Source organism: Equus asinus, chromosome 4 (genome assembly GCF_041296235.1).
Source record: "Equus asinus isolate D_3611 breed Donkey chromosome 4, EquAss-T2T_v2, whole genome shotgun sequence".
Lineage (NCBI taxonomy): Eukaryota > Metazoa > Chordata > Mammalia > Perissodactyla > Equidae > Equus > Equus asinus.
Window position 1 is genome coordinate 58,236,935 of NC_091793.1, and position 18,594 is coordinate 58,255,528.

Below are 18,594 nucleotides of genomic sequence, written 5' to 3' on the forward strand. Positions count from 1 at the left end.
AAACTGTGGGGAACCCCACGGGCAGCCTGGAAAGAGTATATTGTGTCCCTTTGGACAAGAGGCAAACTGCAGGTGAGAGTCTGCTGAAATAGGCAATGAACATAACATGTTAGCCAAACCCGTAATAGTAAAATATTTACTGGTTGTTGATTGGATGGAGTCAGTAATTTTAATTACATTGGGTACTAGGTACAGGATACCTACTGGATGAGGCCACAGCATTAAGGTTGCAGTCATCCACCATGAGGCACACATGCCTTTTTGTTATTGTTTAAAATCAGGCAAAATTAGGCTGTTAAATGGAGAGGCAGTGGGGATAACTACTTCTTTATTAATTAGGTCTTATATAATAAGTTTTAGTCCTTAAAGTCTCCGTCTTACCCTACACTGGGCCATATTAAGTATTTTAACTGGGGCTATATGGGGCTCCCATTCTACCAAGCCAATTTGTAAATGTCAACGGCCAAATTTAATTTTAATTTACTACTCATTGTGCTAGAGGGTCTATATCCAATATGGGATATTTTAGGGCAATGGATACCATGACTATGGAAAATTGAGGCAAGGCTATATAAAGTGAGGTGTACCTACTTTACTCCATTTTATATTTAGTTACTTTTGTAAGATTATAGGGAATACAATGTTTAAATTTAGTGGGATCCCCAGCTATAACTGTAATTCAAGGCCAAGCATCAAGACCATGAAGCTTTGTCAAATGGTGCATTTTAGCAGATATTAAAGTTAATTTAGAACCTACTGAGGCACAAAAGCCAATCAGTGCCCCTTTTATCTTTTTTGTTATATAAATTCTTTTAGTAAATTTTTCATTTATAATCGAGTCAAATTATGGAGCTTTATACACACACACATATATAAAATTCAGTTGTTTACTTTTTATTCTCTACCCTCTATCTAGGTTGGTTTGTGGGTTTTTTTGAGGAAGATGAGCCCTGAGCTAACATCCGTGCCCATCTTCCACTACTTTACATGTGGGAAGCCTGCCACAGCAGGGCTTGACAAGCGGCACCATGTCCACACCTGGGATCAGAACCAGCGAACCCCAGGTTGCCAAAGCAGAACATGTGAACTTAACTGCTGAGCCACTGGGCCAGCCCTGTTCATTTGTCTTTTTTTCTTTTTCTTTCCCTTTTTTTTGTTTATCTGTTCATTCATTTTAGGCTATTAGCTTCCTGAGTCCATGGTTTCTAGTTTCTGTCTCTGGCTAATAACACTGTGTGGACACGCTGGGTGATCACAGCAGAAGCAGGGGAGAGGAAGAGCGCCCTTTTCTCTCTCCAAGGCTCCCCATCCACCTCCCAGGGATTGAGGGATTGAGGCACTCAGAGGCTATCACAACCTCTTCTTGGGATAGTGCATTTAGCCCCTGGTCTGAAGTACAAGTCCCTTTTCATTGTCTTTTTGGATAAAATCTTTTAGAATGGCTTATATCTCTAGGCAGGTGAAAATTCTAGTTTCTGTTTTAGTCTTTTGTATGTCCCAAACTATTTTGACTCTTTGAGTGTTTATCAGGTAAACTCTTTGTGATCCCAAGTGGTCCTGTCTGTAGGTGGTGGCCTCCCTCTCCAGGATGTCCCAAGTCACCTCTGAGGGCTCTAGATCCACTTCCAGGAGAGCCACAGTGGCCTTATCTGTATTTTCAGGCTCCAGGTTTTGAGCATAATGTCCTTAGCTGGTAAGCTGCTACGCTCAGAAAGGCCCATGAGAGTTGTCCAGGGTTTTACGTTCCTGAATCAATGGCACGACTTCCCTGTCAGGGGTCTTAGGCAAGGTAGGAATAGTGTCCTCTCCTTTCCTTTTTCATTAAGCTTTGTGTCACCAGTCTCCATTCACGTAGTCCCTCCTACCTCACTGGGTCAGGCAGCTAGACAGACAACAAAATAACAATCGTGACCTTTATCACAGGACCTGTGTGACGCCCTGGTCACTGGGATGCCCTCACATTGACCCCATGAATGGCTCAAGACAGAGCAGTCTCACGTAGTCTCCTAGCATAGTGTGGAACAGGCCAAAGAAAACGACTCTGTTACAGAATACAATGACTCTATTGGCCCCACTACTCGTCAGTCTTGCCGGGTGGGCTGTTCAGACCCATCCCACGGCACTTGGATGGGGTTACCCCTCACTCCCTTCAGGAGTCTTTCAACAATCAAAAGTAGCCAATTAATTAGAGCTGCCCCCAGGTGCTCTGTCCTGGACACTGGACACCTTGACTTAGACAGAAATGTGGGGAGGACTCTGTTTCCAAGTTCCATAGTTAGTGGCAGGGATTCACAGCGACACTTGGTAGAGGCAACGAAAAGCAGCTGTGACCACAGCACCAACATGCCAGGAAGCAGTGCCCCTGCCCACGTTGCTGCTGCCATCTAGAAGAGCCTGTTAGTAAGTCAAGAGCAGTCTAGCAGCATGTCATTCAGTGTGGGACCACACCACCCTGATTACTGGGACAAATTGTTTCAATGGGCTTTATTTTTATTTAGATATGGTAAAGCCAACAGATCAGGAGACAAGTGCCACTGAAAGGAGCTAATTTTACTCAAAGTTCCCAGGAGAGGGAATACACATTATTTGGGGGCAGAAGAGTAGAGGACCAAGAAGGACTGAGATGGAGATCAAGAGGCAGAGGGAGGAACTGTCAGCAAAAGCCTTCATGGTAGTTTCCTGGGGAATGAATGGATGAGGTGGGGCAAATGGTGTGTGGGAGGAGTTTAGGATTGGTTGGTTTGCATAATTTCAGTGGGCTCAAGGACACAGTGCTGTCCCTGGCTGGCTGGTACCTGGCCCCTGGGTGATCAGGGCAAGTGCCTTGTCACCCAGAGTGTGAGAGCCTGATAAAGGAGGTGGCTGGGGATGTGGATTTAATTGGCTACTCATGAAGGGGAACTGACTTGCTTCTAGCCAGAGCCTCAAAACTAAGTCGAGAAAGCACTTATAAAAACTATAAGAATCCATTAGTCTTGCAATTTGTTCCACCATGAGCTCTGTAGTGGGTTGAATAGTGTCCTCCCCTGAATTCACGTCCACCTGCAACCTCAGAGTATGATCTTATTTGGAAATAGGATCTTCGAAGATGCAATTATGATGCCATACTGGATCAGAGTGGGCACCATAGCCAATGACTTATCCTTATAGGAAGAGGCCACACAGAGGGAAGAAGACCATATGAAGATGGAGGCAGAGATCGAGGCATGCAGCTACAACCGAAGGAATACCAAGGATTACCAGAAGCTAGGAAGAGGCAAGGAAGGAATTTTCCCTGGAGCCTTTGGAGGACAACTGGTAGCCCTGGCAACCACTTGATTTCAGACTTCTGGCCTCCAGAACTGTGAGATAATAATTTATCAAGTTTGTGGTACTTTATAATGGCAGCCCTAGGAAACTAATACAGATTTTGATACCACAAAGTACGGTACGCCTGTAACGAATACTTTAAAATGTAGAATGTGGTTTTGGAATTGGGTAATGGATAGAGGTTGGAAGAATTTTGAGGCACATGAGAGAAAAAGCCTAGAATCTCTTGAAGAGGTGGTTGGTAGAAGTAAATACAGACGTTAAAGGTAATTCTGGTAAAAGCTAAAAAGGAAGTGAGGAGCACTGTAGGAAATGCTTCTCTCCTCTGAGACACTAGATACATTGTGAACAGAATGTGAGCAGAAACATGGATGTTAAAGCTGCTCCTAATGAGGACTTAGAAGCAAATGAGGAACATGTTCTTGGACCCTGGAGGAAAAGCAATCCTTGTTATAAAATGGTAGAGAATTTGGCTAAATTGTGTTGGAGTAAAAGTAGACTTGGAAGCAATGAACTAGGATATTTAACTGAGATTTCCAAGCGAAGCGCTGCAAGCACAGCTGTTTCTCCTTGATGCTCGTAGTAAAATATAAGAGGAAAGAAGTAAAGTGAGGAAGGGACAGTCAAGCAAAAAGGAGCCTTCTCCGTCCCCTGCCCTCCTCCACACCCTGGGGTGTGTGGGAAGAGGCAGGCAGGGTTGGCCATCCCCTTTGGAGTTTGACGATAAACTTTGAATATTTAAATACTTATAATACTATTCACATCTATAATGTATACGGTATCTAATATAATCAATAAGTTACTGACAGAGAAAACTAATCATGTGATGAAAACTGACGCTTAGATCAAAAGACAGAACAATGATGCCCAGAGTTTCTCCGGCCTTAGTTACTCCAGGTTTAAATGGAAAGAAACACCCAATTAGACCTGAGTCGTTCTGCCGGCGAGAAGCCCAAATTCTGTTAAATATTTCCAACTTTAAGGAAAAGAAAGTGCCGGTTGTTCCCATACCGGGAGTCGAACCCGGGCCGCCTGGGTGAAAACCAGGAATCCTAACCGCTAGACCATATGGGAACCGCTAGGTGGCCCGTCACTTGTCTGTATACCCATCGCCCGCGTCAGCGTCCCCATACAGCAGCTGCGCCCACAGGCGCGCTCCGCCCCCGCGGAAGTTCCTCCCGATTTGCTGCTGCTTCAATACCGGGGACCCCTTCCCCCAACCGGGCCGCGGCGGGAACACCCGGGCCTCTCCTGCTCCGGGAAGTCTCCAAATCGCCAGTGCCAGGCGGGTTGCTGAGCAGATTCGGGAAAGGCCACGCTCAAACCCAAAGTGAAGCCTTAAAGGAAGGAAGGCTATTGCTCGACCTTGACATCTAAAATAAAGGGCCGGAGTTCCACCTGAATCTCTGCCGCAAAAAGCAAAAAGGGAATGTGTTCTGTTTTACACTTTTTGGCTTCAAAATCTCCCTGGTTGGTACTTTGTTGATCGCAGGATTTTGCTCTGAAATTCACCCTTTGTGGGGAAGGCTGTCCTTTTTCCCTCCAGTCACGGGGTTTCCCTTTAAGAGCTTCCATTAGGCTTGTCACTGACAACTCGAGCTCAACGTGTCAAAGAAAATGGATTCCCCCAATCCAGCCGCAAATCTGCCCTACTGCGACCGAAGTATATGTTAAAGTCTCCAGAATCAAAATAGCGTAGTACCTGTGTGTTTACTGACAGTAAGATCAATGAGACAGAATGGAAGCTGCAAAAAAGGGCACGGTATACACTGGGATTAAGCAAACGGCAAAGGTGGCATCTCAAACCTGCGGTAAGGGTGGACCTGTGGTAGAAAGGCGAAGGTGCAGGCGAGACTCACGTCATACCTCATCTGAGACCACCAAAGTTCTGGAGGAAACACTGAAGAATTCCCTTACCACATTGAGTACCACCCCAAATCCAGAAATCATCAAACAGCTGATTGATAAATTCAACTCTGCTAAGAAAATTGACTAAAACCCCCAAGAGCCAGGTGACGGTGCCTTGCACATGCATTAAGCTCTTCAACTGCTCTGCGCAGTTCTGTGGAACGTTTTATTTTACAATAAAAAGTTGATTTTACAGTAAAAATAAAACCACCATAAGCAAAGGTAAAAGACAAACTGGGAAAAAATACTTACATCTCATATTATGAACAAAGGAGTAATTTCCCCCAAACATAAAGATTAGCTCCTAGAAACTGCTAAAAATACCAACAACTCAGTAGGAAAGGAAGCAAGCACACAGAGTTCCCACAACTGGAAACACAATTGGCCCTTCAACAAATTAAAAGAGGCTCAGTCACTCCTGGAAAGATAAAAGCGGGTTTTTAAAAACCTGAAAGGTCGCTTCGAGTTCCCTTGAAAAGCTACGTCAGATCTTTTTTACCTTCTGGCTTAAAAGCTGCCAAAGGCCACCCATCTACTCAGACATTTGTGCTTTCACTTCTGCGGAATCATGCTGTCCTGATGTTAGCCATGTATGGTTTTCCTCCAAAGTCTGTTCTGAGTGTCTGGTGAAACGGAAGGGCTACTTCTTGCGCTTCCCTGCCACTGCCCGTGCGGGAGTTCATCCTGTAAGGCAACCACATCTGCCTCATCCAGGAGCTTGTTCTACCTGTTCACAAAGAACTACCAACCGAACAGCTCTGCACCAGCACCACGTGTCCTAGCGGAACACAAGCCTAGAGGTGGTTTCACAGTAGTGATTTTCAACATTACTGAGTTTGCCTCTTTAAACTTTCACACCTAACAAAGTTGGCAACATGCAGACCCGAGAAATTCTACAGAGGGAGGATTTTCTGGGGTGGGAGTGGGGGCAGAGGAAATCTGTGAAGGATGAAGGCCTGAGATGAGGCAGCCACGTCGAAGAACAGCTGTGCTCACTGCCCTGCCTCTGTGGTCACAGGCTGGGCAGCCCCTGGCTCGAGCTGCTTGAGTTTCTCCTGGAGCCCCCGGAGCTGGCTTCGACCCCAGTCAACCCGGATCTGAAGGGTGGCCATGTCTGCAGCCAGCTGCAGGCCTAGAGGAAAAGGAGAGATTGTCAACATGGTATCTGAGTTGTGAGACAGGACTCAGGGGGCTCTGGACATCCCCAGACACTGGAAAGGCTCCAGGCCTCTCTAGTCTGTACTATTCCTAAAATATTTCAGGTACAGCCTTGCATTGAACTTCACTGGACCCACAGCCTCACCTCTTTGCTAAAATGTCATCTCCTAAGAAGACTTCTTTGATTCTCCCTTCTATCACCCACCAGGAACTAAAAACTCACAGATCATGACACTGTCTCCTGTGCTTGTTTCCTTCCTTCTTCTCTCCATGATCACAGTCCCTCACTACTCTCACCCCCTCTCCTTCTACTGTCTTCTCTGCCCCCGAGAGTGGTCCACACCCTGGATCCACCTCTAGGTGGCTTTTCCCTGATGCCTCTGCTGGAACGGCTACTGTCAAGTCCTCTGGGCCCTCCACGCTGCCCAATCCACTAGCTAGTCCCATCTTCAGCGTACCTGCCTGGCAGCAGAGCTCGCCACATGTCTGATCACCCCCCTCCAGGAAACACTGTTGCCTCTTGGCTTCTGGGACACCTCACCCTCTGGGTGCTGCTGCTGCCTCACTGCTGCTTCTCAGGCGCCTCAACTGGCTTCTCCCCTTCCACTCCCTCACCTCCTGTCCAGTCCTAGGCCCTCTGCTGATCTTATCCCATCTGAGCTTTAATGCCTTATCTGTGTTGGCAACTTGGGAATTTAAACACCAGTGTTATGTGGTGGGCTCCCAAATCTGTGTCTCTAGCCCAGGCCTCTTTCAAACTCCAGATGCATGTGGCCAACCACCTGCTCAGCATCTCCACCACACAGCACTAGGAGCACAGGACACCCAACTCCTGACTTCCCCTCTGCTGCTGCTGTGCAGCCTTCTCACACCAGGCGAGGGCCGCTCCATCCTGCCAGGCGGTCTGGCTGGAGACTATGGGCTCATCCTTCACTCCTCTCCTTTTCTTACTCCCAAATTGATCTGTCAGCAAATCCTGTGGCTTCAACTCTCAAAACGTGCAGGTTCCCACCACTTACCCCTCCACCACTGCCTCCACCTGTCTCTCACACCTGCCTGCTCCCTGGCACCTGCTTCTTCCTTCTGTTCTCGTCTTTTTCCAGCCAGCACCCACAGGAATTCTGTCACTTTGCAAGTCCAACTGGAGCTCCCTCTGCTCAGAGCTACCCCATCACTCCCAAAGTCCTCATCAGGGCCTACCTAGCCCTCAAATCACCTGGGGGGCCCAGCCCCCTCTGACCTCAGCTCCTGGCACTCCCCACTGCCCCAACTCCAGTCCAGCCCAGTGGCCTCCTCTCTGGCATGCCAGACATGATCTCACCTTAGGGCTTTTGCCCTGGCTGGTCCATCTGCCTAGAACACCATTCCCCCAGATCACCCACAAAGCTCTCTCCTCCATCTCTTCAGAGAGGCCTTTCCAGGCCATGCTTCATAAAATAGTTCCCTCAGCCCACTGCATCCACCACACCTTATCTTATCTTCTCATAACAATTCTCTACCTGGCATTATATTTAGACCCTACTTATTTATTTGCATGTTCTCTTTCTCCCCTCAATAAACATTCCATGAGGAGTGTTCATCCTTCTTATTTCCAGTTGTAACTCCAGCACCTAGCATGAGCCTGGAACACTGCCAAGAACCAATAAATGTAAACGCTCTTTGAAAAAAACAGCAAGTGTGCAACACAAGTCTGCAACAGAGAAAATCTGCAAAAGCCCTTTGCAGACTAACCCCAGCCCTGGCATTAGTGCTCAAGTTCTCCCTGTAGATAAAGGGTCTAAACTTGGCTCAGGGCCACAATGCTGACTAGCAGGGTCTACTCACCCTCCCGGAAGCTGGCTTGGGCCTGTCGCAAACTGTGAGGAACCAGGATTCCAAACCAGTTCAGAGGGTCCCGGGGGGCTTGGGAGGACTCCAGCTCTGCGGTCCTGGTGAGACCCTTGCGCCTGCGCAGACCTGGAGAAAGAAAGGTCCTAGGCTGGGGGTCTTATTACCTGGCCCTTGTGTTCTCAGTGACAACGTTGAACTTGATCTGAGCTCGTGATCCTGGAAAATACTGATGGTTGGGAAACACCGACTACCTTTTGTTTCAGAAAGCAGCTTACCACAAAGAATCACCCTTCCCCTTGTGATTCACATGCGAGTTTCTGTCCACTCTTTCTCACAACTCTTAAAAGACCAGCAGACGACCCCCTTGTTTACCTGTGACACAGCCACACACTGACCTTTCCCATTTTGCCTGAATATGGTGAAAGGTCAGACAGACCCTCCTCCTCCCTGTTGTCCCATGAATGACTGAGAGAAGTCTGTCCCCTTGAAACTAGCTAGACAAAGAGAAACATTTTCTGTTCAGCTCAGATTTCCCCTGATTGCAAAGCAATCCAAGTGTGAAAGCCCTCACTATAAACTTGTCTGTGTCTCCCTATAAAACTCCAAGGCAACAGACCACCCTGCGGAGACATTCCGATCTTCAGATCCGCGGCGTTCCGTCTATCGCAAGAGCCCGAATAAAATCATGTCAGTCCCGTGCGTTCCGTCTCTCACATTGGGAAAGGGTCTGACGGAAAGAAGGGGGGCTCACCTGCCTCGCGGGGCCCCACCTCCTCTGGAGTCTGGGCGCCGGCTCTCGCCACCCAGAACCTCTGGAGTCCGTCCTGGGCCTCGCTGAAGAACAAGAGAGGGGATGGACCTTTGGCCGCCCGCTGGACCCCGCCCGCCTACCCGCTCCAGCATGCAAGGCTCCTCACCCGGTGCACACGCAGACCTGCGGCTCCATGCGGGAGGCGTACTGCAGGGGCCCCACGGCCTTGGCGCCCATGGCGTAACGAGCTTGGGAGAGCGCGAGCCAGCCCTGCGGACAGAGGGGAGCGGACGCCCCGTGAACCCCCGCGCGCGCCGCCGCCGCCGTGAAGCCACCCGCCGCCCGCGCCCACCTGCTCCACGCGGGCGTTCAGCGCTGCGCGCTTGGCCTCCAGGTCCTCCAGGTCCCCGAGCAGCTGCAGCAGCCGGGAGTCCAGCTCGGCGCGCAGCTCCGCGGCCGCCATGGCCCCACTGCGATCCGAGCCCGCCTCCTTCGGGTCGCCCGGCCCCGCCCACCGGGCCGGCGGTGTGTCTGCGGGAGGCCGAGGCGCTTCTGGAAGCGGCCGCGCTGAAAAAGTGGGGCCGTCGCTGCGGCGACGGGAGGAGGCGGAGCTGCACGGCCGCCGCTTTAAGGGAGGAGCGGCTTTAACGTTAATTCCGGACGGAGCCGGCGGGCGGCCCTGCGGTCAGTCATTGCGCTGCTTTTGCTGTCGCTGGACCGTTTCGAGTAGCCAGTTATGATTCTTTTAGCCGCTCGTCGTTACACACTGGGCGCCCTGCGTGGGGAGCTGGCGGTGAAGCCTCGGCTGACGTCTGTCCTAACGGCTGTCGTAAGCCAAGTGACGACATCTTAACCCGCAGCCTATTGGTTGCTCCAGTGGGCGTGTGCTTCCGGACTGGCCGGTCGCCTTGCGACTCCCACCCACCGTTCGCCATCTTAACGTTGGGCACTCTCCAGGGCAGCAAAGCCTCGTGAAGCTGCTAGAGATCCTCTTGGTTGAGGGCAGCAGCAAGGGCTGCGCTGCGCCGGCGCGGCGCTCAGAGTCGGCGGGAGCCACGTGGGAGCGGTGTTCAGCATGGTAGGGGAGAGGCTCGAGCCCCGGTCTTGGAGGTGGGGGGCTTGCGTTGGGCTGGGGCTGGCCTCTGGGCTCTGGGCGGGTGGTGCCCCGGCGTGCGTGGCGAAAGAGGGGCTGAGCAGACCGCCGTTCCGCAGCTGCGCCGGGAGGCCCGCCTTCGCCGCGAGTACCTGTACCGCAAGGCCCGCGAGGAGGCGCAGCGCGCCGCGCACGAGCGGAAGGAGAAGCTGCGACGCGCGCTCGAAGGTAGGCCGGCCCCGCCCAGGCCGTCTGGGAGCCCCGCGGAGGGAAGCGCGGGGCGCTGGCCGGGTGGTCGGGTTCGCGCTCCGCTTCGGCGGCCCGCGGGTCGGATCCGGCGCCGACCCAGCGCCGCTGGTCAAGCCGCGCTGCGGCGGCGTCCGGCGGAGAATGGACGGGGACGGGCGCAGATGGCAGCTCAGCCACAGTCTTCCTCAAGCAGGAGAAGGAGGATTGGCAGTATTCCTCACCAAAAACGCGTTGAATTAGCGTTTCTTTGTGTTAGTGTGGCTGAACTTCTTTTCACGTATTCAGGTTTTCCTGTTGGTTTGCAGATGTCCCTCCATTTGATGATGTGAATTACTTCCCATTTATGTTGCAGTGTTCAGATTTTACAGTTTGTGTGTTAATTTTGTTTACAGTTTGTCTAGTTCTTCCCAAATTTTAAGTTTTTACAGTGGTCCTATAGATTGTTTTCCTCCCCTGGTTTTTCTTCTTGTTACCTTCTTCAGTACAAGGTAACAAGAATGTTTTCCTGTCTTTTAGCGCTATTAGGATTCCCTTGCACTTTTAAACTGTTAGCCCTGTAGAAGTAAATTTTATTCGCGTCATAAATTAGGAATCTGACTTTGCAATATTTTCCCCACTTTTCATTTGCCTTACTAATGACGAGTCTGTCACACATGCCTGATTGGAAATGCCATATTTATCACTATTATGTTGCATCCTCTGTCAGTGGAGCATTGTTCCTATCTGATGGCACATAAACGCGATACCTCTGATTATTTTAAATTCACTTTAATGTTCCCAGGTTTTAAATACATAAAATGTATGTGGTATGTGTGTATATATTTATGTTAAGCATAATGTTAAACACCTGTGACCTATCTGCCCACTTTAAGAAATGAAAAATGATCAACATACTGAAATTCAGGAATATTTTCCGCAACTTAGATAACCACTATATTGAATATTGTTTAAAAATAACTCATTTCCTTGTTTTTCTTTGTGCTTGTGTCATACTTGTTTGTATCCCTAAATCGTATTGGTTAATTTTTAGTTTAAATGTAGTATTGGGTTATATGCATTATTTTGCAACTTTGTCTTTTGGTTCAGCTTTGTTTCTGAGAGCCATTGAGTGTAATGGGGGGCTCCCTCAGGTGAATATTCCACAGTCTTAATCCATTCCCCTGTTGGTGGTGTTGGGCTTATTCTTAGTTTGGGGGAATTAGGAATGGCACTGCTGCTATGAACATTCTCTTCTATGTGCAAGAGTTCCTCCAGGGCATATTGGAGAGAAGTGCTGGATCCAAGGGCATGCTCCTGTTCAGCTCTATACTCCGAAGTCAGCATACCCACAGCCCCAACACCTGTGCTAGGTCCACTTTAGTTCACAGAGGAAACCTCTGACCTGGAGAGTCATGATTAATGGTTTTGTTAGAGGGTTTCATGATTTCTAATCCACTTCATACAGAAAGAGAAATCTCTATTTGTTCTCTTTTTTTTTTGGAGGAACACTAGCCCTGAACTAACATCTGCTGCCAATTGTCCTCTTTTTGCTGAGGAAGACTGGCCCTGAGCTAACACTCTGTGCCCATCTTCCTCCACTTTATATGTGGGACACCTACCACAGCACGGCTTGCCAAGTGATGCCATGTCCACACCTGGGATCTGAACCAGCGAACCCTGGGCCGCCAAAGCGGAACGTGTGCACTCAACCGCTGCGCTACCGGGCCGGCCCCTCTATTTATTCTTTTAAAAATTAGTTTGTTAACTTTTTTTGTAACTACAAAAGCAATACATATTTGTGATTAAGTATCTTAGAAAGTCCTCAAGTCATAGGGCTCAGGAACCATAGAAAATAAAGTCTCTTGTAACCACTGTTAACAGATTGGCATATAGACAGAAATAAATTGTTTTGTCATCCCTCCCCCCTTCACCGCCCAGTAATCACGTATCACCTCTCTGCTTAGAAAGGAGAGAGAAAGGTATTTTTCCACTGTTGAAAAACAAAATCCAGCTGAGTAACTTTTAAAGATCTCATTGGCTTTATTCAGTGATTCATGAATCGAGCAGCATCCCATCCAGCAGATAGAAAGGAGCTCCGAGGAGCTGGACAAAATGAAAGACTTAGAGGCAGAAGAGGACGAGAGAGGGGAGTTACACTAGACAAAAACATGGATTGGTTGTGGCAAGCTCACTTGCCTTTGGGGGATGGCAGGGGTCCATCAGGCAGATGCCCTCACTAGTGCTGACCAGGCGGTTCCTGGCTGGCTGGTTTAAGAGTCCATTTCTGGGAGAACCAAAATTGTAATTAAGTGTCGGTTTGGTGATGTGGAGCTTAGCATAAGTGACTCCATTTGGGGCCTGTGTTCTGTTTTTAACACGTCAGGTTTGTACAGGTTTGTAACCCGCAGTGCTGTCTAAGCTGAGGGCTCCGCGCGTCTCTCACTCAGCTTCTGTCTTCTCCTGCAGAGAACCGCCTGATTCCCACCGAGTTGCGCCGGGAGGCTCTAGCGCTGCAGGGCTCGCTGGAGTTTGACGATGCTGGTGGTGAAGGTGACCTTCCTCCACACTGTGGGCCAACTCCTCTACCTGCCCTCAAGTCCGCTGGCCTCTACGTCCTTCCTCAGATCCCTTGAGGACAGGCTCTGTGGCTCCTGCTCCTGCAGCCGTCCTGCGGGTGCCAGCATGGTTCTGCACAGGTGGCACCTCAGGAGAGCTCTCCCTGAGTGCTCACAATCCATTTATGATGCACATAGTTTTACCCCACTTACTCTCTGCTTTGCTTCATCTCTTAATTGTCCCCCTCACTAGAATGTGAGCTCTGCCAGGGCAGGACAGTGTCCATTTTGTTCACTGCCATGTCCCCAGTTCCCAGCACTTCATTGACAGCCAGTTGTTTCATTCATTGCATTATTCGATGAATATGAAAGGGGTGACAAACATATAAGTATTTATGAGAGAAAGGGGTCTGTTACCTTTGGCCTTAACAGAATCTGGAGTTGTGCTAACACGATAGCCACGAGCCCATGTGATTAATACAGCTTGAATGAGCTAAACTTAAATCACATGTAAACATTCAGTTCCTCGTTTGCGCTTGTACTTAGAGCCAGTCTGGCTGGCAGCCACCTTGTTGCCCATTGTGGGTATGGAGCGTTTCCATCGGTGAAGGTACTGGCAGACGGTGCTGCCCCCAACTTAGCATTTCACTTTCCAAGACAGTGTCGCCTTGCCCCTCATGCTCCTGACAGGTGTGACCAACCACGTGGATGACGAATATCGATGGGCAGGGGTCGAGGATCCCAAGATCATGATCACTACCTCCCGTGACCCCAGTTCACGCCTCAAGATGTTTGCAAAGGTACCAGTAGCGGGGAGTGAGTGGGAGATGCTCAGATGCCTGTGGCCCCAGTTCTAACTGGAGTATGTTCATGTGCAGGAGCTGAAGTTGATTTTCCCAGGAGCCCAGCGCATGAACCGTGGCCGACATGAGGTAGGGGCATTGGTGCGAGCCTGCAAAGCTAATGGGGTCACCGACCTGCTGGTTGTCCATGAGCATCGAGGCACACCTGGTAAGGCTGGTGTCGGGGAGCAGGGTGTCTGCCAGGGTGGTCGTCTGAGAGGAGACGGGGTCTCTGACGGCCTTCCTGGCCCCACCAGTGGGGTTCATCGTTAGCCACCTGCCCTTCGGCCCCACTGCTTACTTCACACTGTGCAATGTGGTCATGCGGCATGACATCCCCGACCTGGGCACTGTGTCAGAGGCCAAGCCTCATCTCATCATGCATGGCTTCTCTTCCCGCCTGGGCAAGCGGGTGAGTCTGGGGCCACTGGGTGAGGGCTGGGGGCAGGGGGTGCCAAGCCGGGCATTTTTCCCCACTCTCCTTACCTCTGCCACAGGTCTCTGACATACTCCGTTACCTCTTCCCTGTGCCCAAAGATGACAGCCACCGGGTTATCACATTTGCGAACCAAGATGACTACATTTCCTTCCGGTGGGTCTGTGGGCTGGCCCTGGGATGCCTTCCTGACCTTTGTGCTGTTGCTGACCGCAGCTGCTCCCTGCCTCCCCTTGCCTCAGGCACCACGTGTACAGGAAGACTGACCACCGCAACGTGGAGCTGACCGAAGTCGGGCCTCGCTTTGAGCTCAAGTGTGAGTTTGGGGCTTTATCCCATGATAAAGTGGGCATGGTGGGATAATGCTGGCTGTGTAGGTGACAACGTCCCTGTCCCCTTCCCCCAGTGTACATGATCCGCCTGGGCACCCTGGAACAGGAGGCCACAGCAGACGTGGAGTGGCGCTGGCATCCCTACACCAACACCGCACGCAAGCGGGTCTTCCTGAGTGCCCAGTGAGCCTCCTGCTGGTCAGGACGTGGACCCGGACCCAGGACTGAAGGGGTTAGAATAAAGTCTGTGTGCCACACCACCCCTTTTGCCTCTTAGTGGTCCAGTCAGGCCTGTTGTCTGGCTGAACGTGAAGACCAATGTCCATGGGGTCTCCTCAGGTGGGGACCTGCCAGCTCTGGGACGTTCTCAGGCCTGGTGTCGCCATTGTGTCTAGGACCAGGCAGGCCCGACATGCTGGCTTGGCCTTAGCCATAGGGAGGGTTTGGTGCTACCCCTGAGAGATTTGGTGCTGTTGTCATCATCTGGGATGGGTACATTTGCAGGGCATGTCACATTTGCTCTGAACAACTGTGAGACTTGGGGGCCTGGCACAGAGAAGGCAGGACCCGCTCCGTGCTCAGCAGGATCCTTCAGTCCGCCTCAGGCACACCTTAAGTCCATTGATTGAGGACACGGTGACGCTTTAGGGACCGCCTGCTGCACACAGCTCCAGCTCTCTCGTCAGGGCAGGGTTTATCTGAAGTCACACAGGGAGAGCCACTGCTGCCCAGAAGAGGCTGAGCTCTCCCCCTGGCTCCATACTCATCCCCTTTGCCCTCTTCTCTCTACCCACTTTCCTATGTACCCAAGGGCCCTGGTTTTATACAGAATGGGTGTCAAGACCCTACAGAAGAGAGACAGGTTGACATGGAGTAGAGTGATGATGATAAGAAAGAAATCCATCACACTGGGTGGGACAGGCCTATGAAGAAACAAGGCAGGCAGGGGGATGGAGAATGGGGAGGCCTCTGCAGGTGCCCTGAGGGCTACACGATGGCAGAAGGATGCAGGGGCCACCTGGATGACCCATGCAAAGACCCTGAGGTGGACAGTGCTCATAAAGATTCCAGGAACAGGAGTGGCCCAGTAAGAGGCTGTCCTCAGGGAGAACAGGGGACCCACAGGACCCATTGGGCCACAGCATTCAGAGAGCAGGGGATAGGCCTTCATGGGACGTCTATGACTTAGGGTCCCAATCCTGTGAATCCAGTTCCTTCTGCAGCACCTTCCAGGGCCTCTCCCAGCTTCACAAATGAAGAACGTGCGATTACCGTTTTTTTGTAAGTTATGGAAATTCCAAAATACATACAAAAATACAGTAGTATGATGTTCTGTGTTAGTTTCCTTGGGCTGCCACAACAAATTGCCACAAACTGAGTGCCTTAATACAACAGACATTTATTCTCTCACAGTTCAGGAGGCCAGAAATCGAAGATTAAGGTGTCGGTTCCCCCAACCCCTCCTCTGTTCCTTGCCTCTTCCAGTTTCTGGTCTGCCAACAATCCTTGGTGTTCCTTGGCTTGTAACTGCATTACTCTAGTCGCTGCTTTTCTCTTCATGTGGCCTTCCTCTCCAGTCTGTCAAGTCTCTGTATGTCTCTTAGGACACTTGTTGCTAGATTTGTGGCCCATCAGAAAATCCAGGATGACCTCTTCATTTCAAGGTGCTAAACTTAGTCACATCGGCAAAGTCCTTATTTTCCAAATAAGATCATGTTCACAGGGTCCAGGGATTGGGCTATGGACACGTGTGTTGGGGGCCACCATTCATCCAACTGCGTGACCCCATCCAGAAGGTGAGCCTCAGTCAGTGTGGGTGCTCCTGCCCTTCCTGTTTTGGGTACCTCCTACATACACTTATCACAGGCATGATGAGGATGACCCTTGCTGACCAAGCATCTTCCCAGGTGAGCTCCACGAGGCCTAAGGCTCTCTCCACTGTTTCCCCAGCACAGAGCAGGCCCTTAGTCACTCATGTTTTGTTTTTTAATAATGTGAGCACATAAGTCTCGCTTAGAGCAGGGCTTGGCACTGGGGGCCAGCTCTTAGCCAGAGACAGACAGAAAATAAGCAAGATGTGAACCATTTATTATTCACTTCACATCCTCTGTGCTGAAGAAGCCTGTGAGTATAATTCCCTGAAGTTCCTCAGAGAACCCAGCACATCAGGGATACCTGCCGTGGAGGGCTTGATTGAAGGACAGTTGCATCCACATTTTGCTCATCAGCTGTGTTTAGCTGTTGGGGTGGGTGCTATCTACTGTTTGTGGCGCTCTGGGGAAACAGGATACTGTGCTGGTGGAAGAATCTGTGGGTAAAGGCTTTGCAGATGGCAGTTTGGCAGGGTTTTTTAACATTTCAAATGTGGTTCTACTTGAGTCTTCATCCTAGGATCAGAAGTGGTTGCTGGGATGCTGCTGGGGACGGCTTGGGCACAGCTTTGTCTGCATGTTTGAGCAAGCTGGGAAAATGTCCACTGGCACAGAGAACGTCCTGAGGACTCGCGGGAAGCCTTGGACTAGAGGGGCGGTGCAGTGCTAAAGGGCTATTGGTGCATCTGCTGTTTGACTTTTCTAGGAAGAAATCAGTCAGTACTTGTGTAACTGTAAATTGTAAAGGACAAGGGAGGAGATGGACGTGGACCTGGTCCCTGGTGCTCAGTGCGAGCAGCTCCAGGCAGAGCGCGGCAGCCCTGGGAGAAGCCTGCATCGCCGCTGCACCTGAGTCTTGTGCTCTAGGATTCTCCTCAGTACTCAGAAATGCTGACAAGTGGGGAATCCACGTGAAGGGCATGCGGGAGATCTGTGCAGTATTTTTGCAGCTTTTATATAAACGTGACATTATTTCAAAATAAAGCATTATTGAAGTTTTAAAGGAATTGTTAATCTTGTTGGGTGACTTGGCATTAGGATTACTTTAGGAAACGTCTTTAGGTGTTAGAGCTATGGTGAAGTATTTGGGTGTGAAATAGCAGCCTGGTACTTGAAAATGCTTCAGCAGATGGGGAAAAAAGTTGCTGGAGCAAAATACTAACTGTCAGATTTAGGTGATGTAGACGGGTTTTGTTGTAATATTCTACTTTGATGTGTGTTTTAAATTTTTCGTAATAGAGGATTAAAAGGAAAATAATTACAAATGCCTTCCATTGTTATGAAAGAGGCTTTCATATTTCTGTTTCGTTTTAAATTATTAAAAACCTTCAAATAAAAAGATCTAGAAGAAGACATGCCAACCGTCAATGGTGGTTCAAAGCCATTTACAGTTAAGGCCAAAGGATGATGGAGAAGTTTATTCCACATCTGTGTATTTGAAATTTTTAGCAGAGAATATATCCATTTTTTGCTTACACAAAAAGGTAAGACTTTAAGCACCAGACGAAGTGCATTTTAGGCTCAGGTCCATGAACCAGGCTGCACTGAACATCTTGCCCACTACCCTTTGTTTTTTTCTTAGGGTACATTCCTAGAAATGGAATTTCTGATTGAAGGAGATGTACAAGTCTAAGCCTTTTGCTGTTTACTACAGAAAGTTTGAGGCAAGAGACCATTTTTATCTATCAGATTGACAAAGATGAAAAATTCGAATATGATTGGTAAGGATATGGGGGGTTGGGTTTTGTATGTAATAGGTGCAGAACTTTGGAGGTAAATTTTGTAATATCCCCAAAAGTAATAATATGCCTCTCTCCTCAGTCCAGTAGACAGATGTGCAATCCAGATGTGCCTGACATGCACACTCTAACTTGTGCACAGTGGTGGCAGTGCCAGGATCTGTACTGTTGTTTGTAGCAGCAAAAGCGGGGTAACAGCCTAGCTGTTGACTAACAGGACTGCAGGTCCCTACATTAGGAGGCATCCACGGAGTGGAACACTGCAGTCATTGAAAAGAACCTCAAGATAGAGTATTAAATAAAAGGAAGTGTGGTGTGAAGTGCTATCTGTGATATGTTCCCGCTGTGCAGGAGAAAGGAGAGGAGGGCCCACGCTCACGTGTGGACTACATTCTTTCTGGAGGGGTGCACATGCCGCCGCTGGTGCCTTGGGGTAGGGAACGGGTACACCCGGATCCAGGCAGCAGGGAGACTTCAATGCTAGTGTGGGTAAATGCTTCATTTACTTGTTGACCATTTTTGGGAGCTGCCTTCTGGGTTCT

The 18,594-nt window shown here is 49.7% G+C and overlaps 2 protein-coding genes and 1 non-coding gene across 3 annotated transcripts; 1 reads left to right on the forward strand and 2 right to left on the reverse strand.

Moving 5' to 3' along the window:
• Positions 1-4,311: 4,311 nt before the first annotated feature.
• TRNAE-UUC (transfer RNA glutamic acid (anticodon UUC)) lies at positions 4,312-4,383 on the reverse strand. Its single transcript has one exon. It is a non-coding gene; the product is annotated as a tRNA-Glu (tRNA).
• Positions 4,384-5,362: 979 nt separating this feature from the next.
• Positions 5,363-9,444, reverse strand: CCDC115 (coiled-coil domain containing 115). Its single transcript, XM_014841850.3, has 5 exons — positions 9,309-9,444; positions 9,123-9,226; positions 8,957-9,039; positions 8,200-8,331; positions 5,363-6,349 (listed from the first exon to the last, which is right to left on the reverse strand). The coding sequence occupies exons 1-5, from the start codon at positions 9,417-9,419 to the stop codon at positions 6,210-6,212; spliced, it is 570 nt and encodes a 189-aa protein (XP_014697336.1). The 5' UTR covers positions 9,420-9,444; the 3' UTR covers positions 5,363-6,209.
• A 29-nt stretch (positions 9,445-9,473) lies between these two features.
• IMP4 (IMP U3 small nucleolar ribonucleoprotein 4) lies at positions 9,474-17,316 on the forward strand. The gene is made up of 9 exons (XM_014841849.3): positions 9,474-10,034; positions 10,169-10,277; positions 12,744-12,827; positions 13,523-13,632; positions 13,711-13,843; positions 13,932-14,086; positions 14,172-14,266; positions 14,353-14,426; positions 14,517-17,316. The coding sequence occupies exons 1-9, from the start codon at positions 10,032-10,034 to the stop codon at positions 14,627-14,629; spliced, it is 876 nt and encodes a 291-aa protein (XP_014697335.1). The 5' UTR covers positions 9,474-10,031; the 3' UTR covers positions 14,630-17,316.
• Positions 17,317-18,594: the final 1,278 nt, after the last annotated feature.